Raw genomic sequence first — 12878 nt, 5'->3', positions numbered from 1 at the left:
ACCTCTGGACAGCAGATCTGCCCCGAGGTTCATCACTCCTGGTACGTGCTTCGCTCTCAGAGAGAGGAGACGTCCGCAGCTCCATAAGATCAGTTTGCGTGCCAGCATGTGTAACTGGAGAGAACGCAAACCCCCTTGGCGGTTTATATACGATATTGTGGTCGTGTTGTCTGTCCTCACGAGGACATGATGTCCTCTGAGAAAAGGCAGAAAGCGTTTCAGGGTGAGGAACACCGCTAAAAGCTCCAGATAATTGATGTGTGACCGTTGGAGGTCTCTGCTCCAGAGACCCCTCACAGGTCGACCTTCGTATATACCCCCCCAGCCCGTCAGACATGCGTCTGTGGTGACCACCTTCCGCGATAGGACAGCACCCATAGGCACGCCCCGTACTAGAAAAGTCGGGTGCAGCCAGTGACGCAGTGCCATTATGCATTTCATAGTGACCATCACTCTCCGCGCGCCATGACGCACGGGGTCCAGTCTGAGGGCAGCTACCCAGCGCTGAAACTCCCTCATGTGTAAGCGTCCCAGTCATACCACCAGGATGGCTGACGCCATGAGCCCCAGTAACCGCAGACATGATCTGAAGAGAACATATTTGCGTGGCTGGAAATGAGCGAGGCAAGCCCTGAAGGCTTTCACTCTCTCTGCTGACAGGCGGACTGTAAAGGGCACCGAATTCAGGCGTAGGCCCAGGAAGAGTACAGTCTGGGCTGGGGACAACATGCTCTTTTCTGTGTTTATTACGAAACCCAGGTCGAGCAGGTGTTTTACGAGGACATTCGTCTGCGTAATAGCCTCTTGCTCCGACTGTGCGAGAAGGAGCCAATCGTCCAGATAAGTTGCCAGGCGAATACCCTGTTGTCTTAACGGGGGTATCGCGGCTTCCGTACACCGTACAAACACTCGTGGGCTGAGAGACAGACCGAAGGGAAGTACTCTGTACTCGTAACAGACACCCTGAAAGGCAAACCTCAGATATTTCCTGTGTGGATAATATACTGGGATGTGGAAATACGCGTCTTTCAGGTCGACTGATGTGAACCAATCGTTTTGGCGCACGAGACGCAACAGAGATGTGTGAGTGAGCATTCTGAATTTGTATCTTTTGAGATATTTGTTCAGAGCCCTCAAATATAGTATAGGCCGAATCCCGTTCCCTCCCCGTTTGGGAACGAGGAAATACTTGGAATAAAAGCCGCTCTGACTCTGTTCGGAGGGTATTATAGATATAGCCTTCTTGTCTAGTAGCGAGAGGATCTCTTGCTCTAGAATATGGGCCGACTCTCCCCGGGCTTGCGAATGCAGAATGCCCGAAAAGTGAGGGGGGGTGACAGCGAATTGGAGTCTGTAACTCCGTGTTATTGTCTTGAAAACCCAAGCAGAATCTGTGAGCATCCTCTACTTTTTGCTTCTCAAAGCGAATGGAGATGTCACATCCCTGTCGTCTGCCCCCTGTGTCTTTATTTGTTGTGTTATGGGGCCCTCTAGTGTCTGAACACGGTGGTACCCCAGGTTGACAACCCCGGTCGACACTGCGCATGCGCGTGGCGGTGATGCCTTCACAGCCCCATCCATCGTCCGCCTTCTGAGAGAGGTAGCAGCCACTCTTAGAAGGGGGGTAGACGTCAGATTGTTTATTGTTTTTATTGTCTTTCTTTTCATTTTTATTGACTGCGCCCTTGGCTTTAAGCCTGGAAACGACAGTGGAAAATGATTTATTAAAAGACAATAGTGATGACATGTGTTTGTGTGACTTAAACGAGCAGCGGAGCTTGCTGTCGTTGATGTTAAGTCCATTTCCCTCATGGCGCGAACTTGAGGATGACGTTCTGACATCACTCGAGGTGGCGGGAAGATGGGGGCATGGTTGGACCCCGGAAACACATGAGCATCTAATACTGGAACGTGTTCTGGAGCTGGAGAACAGGGAACTTCCAGCTCTTTTATCGAGGAGAGGAGGCTGTCAGGCCGCCCTCTTCTTCTTCCTCGTCTGGTGGCTGAAAGTCTGGGCCGGCTGTGCCTGAGCGGCTGCTGCTGGAACCGGAGACTTTCTTGGCCAGCTCGTCTTCGCCTCGTGTCTGGGCTGGAGACCCGGGGCGGGCTGTGGCCTCTGCTGTTTCTGTATCTTGAAACGGCAGGACGTGAGGCAGCCTGAGCGAAGGACTGCCGCGGGGCCGTTGAAGGCGGTGGCTGGACCCTTCGGGGAAGACAAAGCTGGAGAGCCTCATCCTCCTTCTTTTTGGATTCACACCGCTGCTGCATCGAAGCTAGAGCGGAGCCAAATATGCCCTCGGGAACAATAGGCATGTCCAAGACGTCCTCTTTTTCCCGGTCTGGAAGGTTCGTCAGGGTAAGCCACCTGGCTCTCTCCTGTACCACCATTATCCCCAGTGCTTTGCCCGTGGCTTGGACTGCACAGCGCTGCACACGGAGGCAAATGTCCGTGATCGCTGCGATTTCGTCTCACACGGCTGGCTCAGGTTTGAACGTCATGTCCTCGCAGAGCTCCACCTGGTAGGCGGTCAGCAGCGAGGAGACGTTGAGCGCCCTGGCGGACAAAGCTGCGGCTTTATAGACTCGTTCGGTCATTGCTGACCGGTAGCGTTGGGTTCCTGCTCGGTGCCGAAGCCAGCCGCGGTTGGAGGTGGGCTGCCACCAGCGGTTCCATGGGCGGCATGCGGAGCAGGCCGAGCTTCTCCATGCCGACACAGTCCAAAGAGGAGGCACCCTGGATTGGGGCCTTGTTGTTGAAAGGGCGGTCTCTCCACGAGACCGACACCTCGTCCAGCATCTCTGGAAAGACTGGGAGAAGCTGCTTCCTCATCCTTCGCTGCTTGGGGCAAGTTCTTCCCCTCATAGCGAGATCTGGAGGTCTCCTTGGCCACTTCAGGCCAGGGGATGTCCAGCCTGGACGCAGCGCGTTGGCACACGGCCTGCAAGTCCATACTGAGGCAGGGCGAAGCTGCTTTCGCCAGGGGGGAGCGGACATCGCCTCCGGCTTGGCAGCCTGGGCAGATGAAACGAAGATGTCATCTTCGTGCTCATCCGAGTCGGATAAGAGGAACTCAGAGGCATCCTCTTCATCCTCCTCCATATAATTCAGCTGGAGGACATCCTCCGCGGGTGGAACCACGGTGAGGTCCAGTTGGGAGCCCCAGCTTGACACAGCGCGGGGCTCCGCTCTCGCGGCTCTTGCCGCCACCGGGCCCCAGCCTGACACTGCGCGGGGCTCCGATTCCGCGGCTACCGCCGTTGTTGAACCCCAGCCTGACACAGCGCGGGGCTCAATCTCCGCGGCGGTCGCCGCCATGTCCCGATTGCCGGCCGGCGAATCAACGGACATGAAGGGGTCCCGTCCTGACAGGCTAGCTTGGCACGCTAGCCGTCGGCGGAGGATCTTGATGGTGAAGCGGGCACAATGCCTGCACGAACCGGGGGTATCGATAGCTTCCTGGGCGTGTTCCAGCCCAAGGCAGGACGAGCAGACCTGGTGTGAGTCCGTGCCCGAGATCCTAAACCCGCAGCCTCCGAGCTGAGCCTCCGAGCCGAGCCTCCGACTCCTCTGGTGTGAGGGAGAGAAGGGTCCATCCTCGTTTGCCGGGGTGTTGGCGCGGAGGGACAAGCTAGTAACAGGTATGTTACCGAAAAAAAAAATTCCAACCTTATCGTTATTCCGAAAGGAAAAAACGACGGGGTAGATTTTTCTTTAAAAAATATTAACTGGTGTGTTAATATCTTTCTTATCTCCGTCTCCTCTGGTGTGAGGGAGAGAAGAGTCCGTCCCCGCTCGCCGTGGTGTCGGCGCGGAGGGATAAACTAGCAACAGTTATGTTACTGTTTGAAGAAAAAAATCAAACCTTACCGTTATTTCGAAAGAAAAAACGGCGGGGCAAATTACAATATTAACTGGTGTGTTAATATTTGTTTAATTCTTCTGCAAAGCAAAAAAGTAACCGGCAAGCGCCCGTCGACCAAATGTTAGCTTGGGTTCAGTCTGTGGACCGTTAAGCTAGCCCGGCTACTGATATTCGAGATGTGCTCTGAAGCGAGAAGAGGTGTTTGAATGACGCTGCGATGTAGCGCAAGCTACTTAAAGGGTGGGTGGATTCCCTGACGTAGACGTCAAGATCACCAGCCAATCAGGATTGGCGTAATGAGATTGATGCTTCTGTTTGCATACGCGTTGAGGCGCATCCCATAGTGAGACATCGAACGGAGTGTTATGAATGAGAACTGTCTTTTTTATGATTACATTTTCATTGCAAATTAAATGTTATTAGGGGCGTTGTGCCCTTGCAGCAGCTGGTAGCGGACGCTTGTGTGACATTCTCATTAATTTCAAAGGTTTGAATCATTTTTAAGTGACTTTTCATCCAGTATATGGAGATTTGAGCTTCTCCCCTTTAGAGGTATTAAAAGGTCAAGTCTAACAAGGTGAGATATTACTTGATCTCTCTTGACATTAAATTGAACAAAAAACTTCCAGGTACAAGTTTGAGATTTAATTTAAGGAATGTCTGGATTGGATGGTGATTAATGATTGAACTTTAGTTTAAATATTTGTAACAACTATATTTACTGGGCATTTCTATGTGTTGTTGGATTCAAATATTTTATATTAGAAGATAAAGTCTTTATGGTCTTTGTTTTCCCTAGCTCCAAAAAAGGTAATGTTGAATGTTTTCTGGACAACAATGTAAGGTTAGTTACGACATTACAATACTCTTAGTAATTGGAATTTAGAAAAACCCCACCAGCCTTTTGCGTCAGATTACCAAAATGTGACTATTATCACACCTAAAACATGCTGAAAAAATGCTGCCGTACCTTATATTAAGGGTGAAAAGGGACAAATGGGAACTTTTAAAGATAAAGCTATTTTTGCAACTTTAATGCAAAAAAAAATGCATCTGGTGACTTGCAAGCCATCTGCCTGAAAAAAACTTTTGGTACAAGGATGTACATTTTAATAAATACAGATAAGGTCCTTGATATTTTGGCAACAATAAGGATATTAATAGAAACTGAAGAACATCTTAAAAGACTTTGGCCTTTGTATTGTAAATAATATACACATTCTGCTATTCATTTCACCATGAAAAGAACATATATGTCACTTTTACTGACCTGTAGCCGGCCGTACATGGCGGCCAGGTCCAGGGGGGTCTCCTGTTGGCTGTTCCTCATGGTGGGGTCGGTGAGCTCCTGAAGCAGCACTGACACCACCTCAGAGTGACCGTACTGCGCCGCACAGTGCAGCGCCGTCTCCCGCTCATGGTTCTGTGACAGAGGGAGAGGTGAGGAGGAAGAGGGATGAGAGGAAACAGGTGGGAGTGGATGTAGGAATTATAGGAATAATGAAGAGAAGGAAAAAACATCAGAAGGATGGAGCGAGGAGGCAGAGAAGGGGAAATGAAAAAGGTAAGTGATGGAAGCAAGAGAGAGTTGAAGAGGTAAGTGGTAAAGGATGGAAAAAGGTGATGGAAGTAGGGATATGAGTTTGTGGTGATTAATGGAATGGAAAATAAGAGAGTGAGAGTAGGGCGTATGTGGGTGAAAGTTTTGAGATAGAGAGAAGAAAAAGGGGGAAGAGCAGTGAGTCTTACGTATCTGAACACAAACACAAGGTGAAATTCAAGATGGAAAGCTAAGAGTTTCTGCTACACATATGAAGCACATGTCTCGGTCATTCTGCATGTAAAATACCAAAAGCATGTCAGGTTTGTGAGCGCTGTCAGGGGAAAATCTATGGCTTCCTGTCAGAGGAATTGAAGAGATGGCCAAAAGTAACATTTATTTCCTCAAACCCTTTGTGCTTTTTAGCTCCAACTTTACTCACCACTTACCCGACTGAAGTCAGCTTCCATTCAACTGCTCAATCACCATAATGATAATAAAAGACTACCATAAAAAAGGAGTTTGTACCACATATCAATCATACGTTCATTTTTAAAGTAATTTTGAATTAATTTCTTTAAACTTATTTCTCAGAAGTACATTAAGCTTACACATTACCCAGATATAAGGGTCTCTTATGGCGCATTTCGCACGGCTTAGTACGGTATAGTTAGGCCTTGGTAGGCCAGGCTCACTTTATGCTGTGTTTCCATTACAGTTTAGGAACTGGGGCAGTAACTATAGTAACACAGTGTAGGCGGAGCCGTGACGTCATCTTTAATGCGAAACACAAAACCAACATCAGCCGTCAGCTGTTAGCCCTCAGAGCTCACAGCTCCTCATATCTGTTCAGAAACTAGACAAAAGTTAAACAAGTACAAACCACAGACTGTCTGTGTCATGGCGAATACAGTCGCTGGTTTATTTATGTCTGTATAGGCCATTGTTGTGAAGTCTGGACGGTCGGAGCATATACAACGTTAGCCGATCTCCATTCAGAAAACACATATTTTAAAAGGTTTTTCGCCTGCCGTCTGTCTGCAGACTTGTCAAAGCATTAATTCATGGTTTTTACTAACCGGTATCAGTATGTTGTTACTTCTGCATCATTTTGAAATGTGTATTACAATTAAATCACGGTCGAATATGTTCATTTGGTTGTAGGGGCGGGAGTGGTTCAGTCTGTAGGGGATTGGACTTTGGACCGAAGGGTTAATTAAAATGGAATAAAAAGAGGTGTGTCCTATGCAGCCAGTGTAGTTCTTTGACCCAGCATTGATTTTGAGTGAATCGGTCACATGACCTGGAAGTTATTGAAGAAATAAGCTAATGTTTCCATCAAAATATTGATATAAAATATTTAGAGTGTTAAAATGCAATAAAAAGAGGTGTGTCCTATGCAGCCAGTGTAGTTCTTTGACCCATCATTGATCTTGAGTGATTAGGTCACATGACCTGGAAGGTATTGAAGCAATATGCAAATTTTCCCATACAAATGTTAATATACAAATATTTAGAGGATTAAAATGGAATAAAAAGAGGTGTGTCCTATGCAGCAAGTGTAGTTCTTTGACCCAGCATTGATCTTGAGCATATACTGTATATAGATTAGGTCACATGACCTGGAAGGTATTGAAGCAATAAGCTAATTTTTCTATCAACAATATTAATATAAAATATTTAGAGTGTTAAAATGCAATAAAAAGAGGTGTGTCCTATGCAGCCAGTGTAGTTCTTTGACCCAACATTGATTTTGAGTGATTAGGTCACATGACCTGGAAGGTATTGAAGCAATAAGCTCATTTTCGCATCAAAATATCAATATAAAAATATTTTAAGTATAAAAATACAATAAAATGAGGTGTGTCCTATACAGCAAGTGTAGTTATTTGACCCAGCACTGGTTTTGAGTGAATTGGTCACAACATGACCTGGAAGGTATTGAAGCAATATGCTCATTTTCGCATTAAAATATTAATATAAAAATATTTAGAGTGTTAAAATGCAATAAAAAGAGGTGTGTCCTATGCAGCAAGTTTAGTTATTTTATCCAGCACTGATTTTGAGTCATTAGGTCACATGATCTAGAAGTTATTGAAGAAATATGCAAATGTTTCCATAAAAATATTAATAAAACGTATTTAAAGTAGGCTATTAAAACAAATGTATGCTCGAGCGTGGATTTGCTTCACATTCACTCGATCGGGAAGCTGTCGATTTATTAAAAATAAATGTTTTCTTGTGTAATTGAAAAGTCATTTGTTGATGATCCCTAAGTGAACGCCTCGTTTCGCGGAGAAGATCTCCCAGTCGTAATACAGCCAGCAGCAGGGGACACTGACGCTGCTGGCGGGTCCGCGAATGTCCGTCGAATATCCAACCTAAAACTAAATTCACCGCGGTTAGACTGGCTGCCTCCGCTCTGACCTCTCAACTGCATGTGCATGTGTGCATATAACTGTGTGTGTATTTGTATATGTGCATGTTCTAAAAAGTGTGTACTGCATGACCTGTAGGCTATAACAACGCGTGTGTATTTGTATATGTGCATGTTCTAAAAAGTGTGTACTGCATGACCTGTAGGCTATAACAACGCGTGTGTACGATCTTCTTCTTCTTCTTCTTCTTCTTCTTCTTTGGCCCGGAAAGAACCTCGATTTTGGAGAGCCAAACCAAAAACGGGCCGGGCACGGCACGCTTAAACAGCGCTCCGCGCTGTAGTGGAAATGCGCCATTAATGTACAGTACAGGCTATTTATCGAAAGTTATTTATTTCTATGTTGTCCTTATCTTTAGTAAGTTACAGTCGATGGTAAAACGTACATATTTGCAGTAGCCTACATAGCAGTGAAAATACCCATTTTAACAATTATTTACATACTTTATTAAAATGCTTAAATGGGGGCCGAAGTAAAACATTATCTCTGCATTCCAAGTCATGTAAAAAAACAAAAACAAAACAGTGCTCTGAAAACTAACAATCTCAAATAACCAAATTCCCCCAGAGCATGATAAAGAGATAGGAAGCCAGACATGTGGCCTTAAATGTCTCAGAGAGACTGTGTTTTAAAGGTTATTTCAAACCTGAGAGGCTCTAATGTTTAGAGGAGCTGTGGCTATTTTCTGATTCTCGAGGGGCCCTTGTCAGGACAAGAACACTGTTGGTCGTCCCTGGGGTCCTGCAGCTCTGGGAACAGCCTAATATGTGGAAAACTGAGCAGAGGGACACCCATGAAGGAAAGAGAGACATGATTGATAGTCATACCAGGGGAGGAGAAAGAGAGGAGGATAGTGAGACGGCCCTGCAGAGATTACATCTGTGTGTGTTCCTGTATACTTGGAAATAGATAATCTGTCAGCTATGAACTGCACATACATACACGTGATGGAAGCACCCATAGCAATTTAGGCTTCTGTGGAAATCACCAAAGAGGGGGAAATGAAAGTTATAAGCGTGTAAATCTGTGTTAGTTCTTGGGGGGGGGGGGGGGGTTTCTCAAAGAGCAACACCTATATTTTGAGTAAGTGGCTGAAATTTAACACTATGAAGGGAAAACGTGGTTCTGCTGTTCCAATTAGTAGCTCTTTACACCTTCAATTAATTAAGGAGCAGTTGGAAGGATAACGAATCGGGACATAATCCTAAAAAACAACAGAGAATAACCCTGACGAAGCTGTAAAAAATGAGTTTACAGATTAATTTGATATTGAGAAACATTGAGTTACTATTAGCAACTGCTACCAGCTTCCGTGTCAAGAGCTTCCAAGATATCTCTCTCACTACAGAACAAAAAAGCCAGCTCCAAACGAGTAATTAATTATGAGCAATTATCAGGCTGAACGAATTATGTGAAATTAAATGGCAATTAAGTCTGATTATCATGCTTTCCTTTTCATGTGATGTTTTCATGCTTCAGAATACAGACATATTTTATCATGTGACTTATTGTAACAAAATCTTGACAACTACCCTCCTTCTTCCTCACATTTCCTGCCTCTCCATGACAACACTCAAACAAACCATGACCACACTCTGCTCCCTGGATCTCATCTCAGGCCTTTCCGTACTCTCTTTGTCCCCAGAGCCTCTCCATCTCTCTACTTCCAGAGCAGAGAGTGAGAGATATGTATCTGTGAGTAATAGAGGGAAATAGCCCTTGTATGAAGACACACATACACGTGATCTAGCTGCAAAAAACACTACAAATGTGCTCGGGAGCCTTCCCTCCTCCTCAGCCAATCAGATTGATGTATTCCTCCCCCTCCATTGATGGCACAGTGGAAGCTTCCAGAGCGGCTCTGTTTGCAGGTCTACTACTGTAATCACACACTCCTGCACACTGTAATTCACATTCATCGCAGTTTACTGCTGTAATTGTTGGTTGCATTATGTTTAACAAACTCCACTTGCTCTGTTCCCTGAGTCTACGATATCACCATTTTCCACTGGAGCGACTCAAATCAGGATCATTTAAATGTCATTTAATCTAATATAGCATATGTACTGTTTTCTCAGAGGACCACATAGCAGCATGATCATTTATCATCTGACAGACAGTCTCAGTGTGTGGAATATCAATGAAGTGCCAGGAAAAAAGGTCATTCATCTATTAAAAGGTTAAATGCACCTGTTAACACATTTTTAAGTCCCAATGTGTCATTTATTTTGAGCATTTAGCAATTACAGTTGTACTTGAAGGCAAGGATACACAACATACACAACTTGTATTTTTGAAGGCATTTTATTTTTACAGTATAAAAAAACAAACAGTATAACCTTCAAATGTATCGAAGAAAAAAACACTTGTGCTTGCACTTGTAAGTTAACACAATATAAAGCATAATGAATTGTAGTTGCTATGGTTACCAGCAGATAATATAGGTGGCACACTGATTTCAGGACAGCACTTTTGACCTAAACAGTTAATAGACTTTTAACAATATATTCACAAGTGAGTATTTTACATGGTGAAGGTTAATGATGACTTTGAATACAGTACATGAGGAATACGCATTTGTTTGGTTGGTTGTTCATAAAAATACAACTTGACTTAATGAACCCCTTACAGGATCCAAAACCTTCACAACTTGGATTTAGTTTAGTCTGAAGTTACTGTTATAAAATGGATGAATTGTCCTGCCTCTTTCTGGCCTCTCACACCCAGTAGCACTTACTGTAAGTACAACATACACAAAGCAGAGCCATTATGTGCATTGAACAGTGTGAGCCAAAGCTCAACTAAATTAAACTTTAAACCCAAACACCCTGACCTCCAAACTGCATGTAATAGGCTTCTGGCACTGTCGGGAGTCTGGAAGTTATGTGGGCACAATTGTTTCTCCAAAGACTGGGGGAAATGTTAATTTTGAGTGTCTAAATTCCAGGAGTTCTGTAACTCTAATCTCCGATTCAAACATCTGCAGATTTAGATAATTTATAGGTGAATGAGGAAAAAAGCAAATATTGGAGAAAAAAACAAGAAACGGTATTATTGGTGGTTTACTATGAGGGACAATGTGGGATAAAGTAGAGACAGTTTGTTTCCAAGGTCAACACCGAACCTAAAGATCTCAGAACAATGGAAATATGGACCTCTACCATTCAATGACAATCATGTGGTCAAATCAAAAGCTCCAGAACAGCCAATGAATGGACCTTACGGCGCGATTGTTTTGGTAATTAACATTTGGATCACGGATTCGATTAAACCCTTCAACAGGATGATAATGACTACCTTTTCAGATTTAACTCTAAAACAAGCTAGCAGCGGTAGATTTCGGCCATTGTTGGTGCTGCCACAGACCTCTGCATCCTTAAACGGACAATAAAGCTTTGTCAGTCCAATCCGCAGCTTTAGATAGGGCAAACGCAATACTCAGACAAAAAGGAGAGTGACAAAGAGATGAACAGATGAACAGAGACACAGAGTGATGGGCCGAGCGAGACAGGGACGGAGGGGAGGTGAGAGAGAGCGGGAGATGTAGAGAAAATACCTCCATGCTCTCAGAGACAGCTATATATTTCCATTACAATCGCTCTGACAGCTCTCCGATATCATCCAGCACTCGGTGCATTGTTGCTGATTGGCCGCTCTAATGACGCATCAACAGGCATGGCAGCACATTATTGACATGCCATTACAAATGCATGTCAAAGCTTTTCTTTCAGCAGCACATATAGCACTGAAACACAGTTAATGGTCATAAATATCATGCGTAAGAGAAAAGGGGAGTTTTTGTTTTGATGATACATCTTTACTATCCATGGCGAATCCTTGACAACACAAAACATACTTGCACACTCATGGCATTACAGTACATTTACCTGTACACACACATTTCCATTATCGAGGTTCATTTGCATTGGAGCAAACAAACATCCAAGCGAAGGAGCGAGCCTTATCAGGGTCTGAAATGAAACCACTGTGGGTGAAGCGCAAAGGTATTTGTTTGAACATAATGCTGATGGACTGATATGCAGGATGAGCCTCGTCTACGTTATAGCGTCTCGTAATCCCAGCAGCTCAGCGCCTGGGGACAGCTGGGTAAATAAATAGGCTGTAGACACACAAGGTGAAACTGTATCGCCCTTCTCACTCCTGTCCTCTCTTAGAAATATGGAGCCTATTCCTCTATTTCTATGTATAGTACATGGGATATACTAAATAAAAAAAGAATCTGAGCTTAATGTTTTACAGGTGCTTTCTTGCTTTAATTCAAAGGTTTATTGGTTTAAAAAAATCTTTAATTACATTTACAATTTTTATGTAATTTTTAGATGAAATGGAAAAGTATTGACAAAAGCTACAAAATACCTATCATAATAATTCATATTTTCTTATTTAAAAAAACGGTTTGGCTTTAAATGTTTTACTGATTTGTATTTGTTTTTCCTCATAACATTTTTAGAAGTACTTGCTGTTTCTTTCAGCCTAAAATTTAAAAAACGCACGTGCCTTGTTTGCTACCGTCGACAGACTAACTAACCCCCCAGTGTCAGTAGCCTCTGAATATCTATCCACCAGGGCGTGCAATGATTTTGCCTCCTTCTTCACTGACAAAATTCAGAAAATCAGACAAGCAGTCAGCGCCTCTGCATCAGGTACAGCAAATGTGTTGTCTCTGTGTCCACTTAAAATCAATTCAAACACCATGACACAATTCCATCTGATTAATGATAAAGACGTAGAGGACATTATACAACTTCTGAAATCCTCCTCCTGCTGCCTTGATATTATTCCAACAGGGTTTTTCAAAAATGTTTTTCCTTGCATGGCCTCAGATCTACTTCATATAGTAAACAAGTCTCTTCACTCAGGTGTTTTTCCACAGGCCCTGAAAACTGCAGTCATTAAACCGCTCTTAAAAAAGCATAATCTAGATGCTACAGTAATGAACAATTACAGGCCCATATCAAACCTCCCATTTCTAGGTAAAATCATTGAAAAAGTAGTTTTTCAACAGTTGAGTAACTT

At 44.0% G+C, this 12878-nt stretch overlaps 1 protein-coding gene across 1 annotated transcript in view; it reads right to left on the bottom strand.

Annotated features, from left to right (window-relative positions):
• Positions 1-12878, bottom strand: part of LOC117559148 (ankyrin repeat and sterile alpha motif domain-containing protein 1B-like) — a 150599-nt gene that overhangs the window by 68028 nt on the left and 69693 nt on the right. Inside the window, exon 4 of the mRNA XM_034235823.1 lies at positions 5134-5286. Within this exon, the coding sequence (XP_034091714.1) occupies positions 5134-5286 (153 nt within the window). The remainder of the gene's footprint in view (positions 1-5133; positions 5287-12878) is intronic.

The sequence above is a fragment of the Gymnodraco acuticeps genome, unplaced genomic scaffold (genome assembly GCF_902827175.1).
Source record: "Gymnodraco acuticeps unplaced genomic scaffold, fGymAcu1.1, whole genome shotgun sequence".
Classification (NCBI taxonomy): Eukaryota; Metazoa; Chordata; class Actinopteri; order Perciformes; family Bathydraconidae; genus Gymnodraco; species Gymnodraco acuticeps.
Note: the sequence above shows the minus strand (reverse complement) of the source record. Positions and strands in the feature narration are given on the sequence as shown.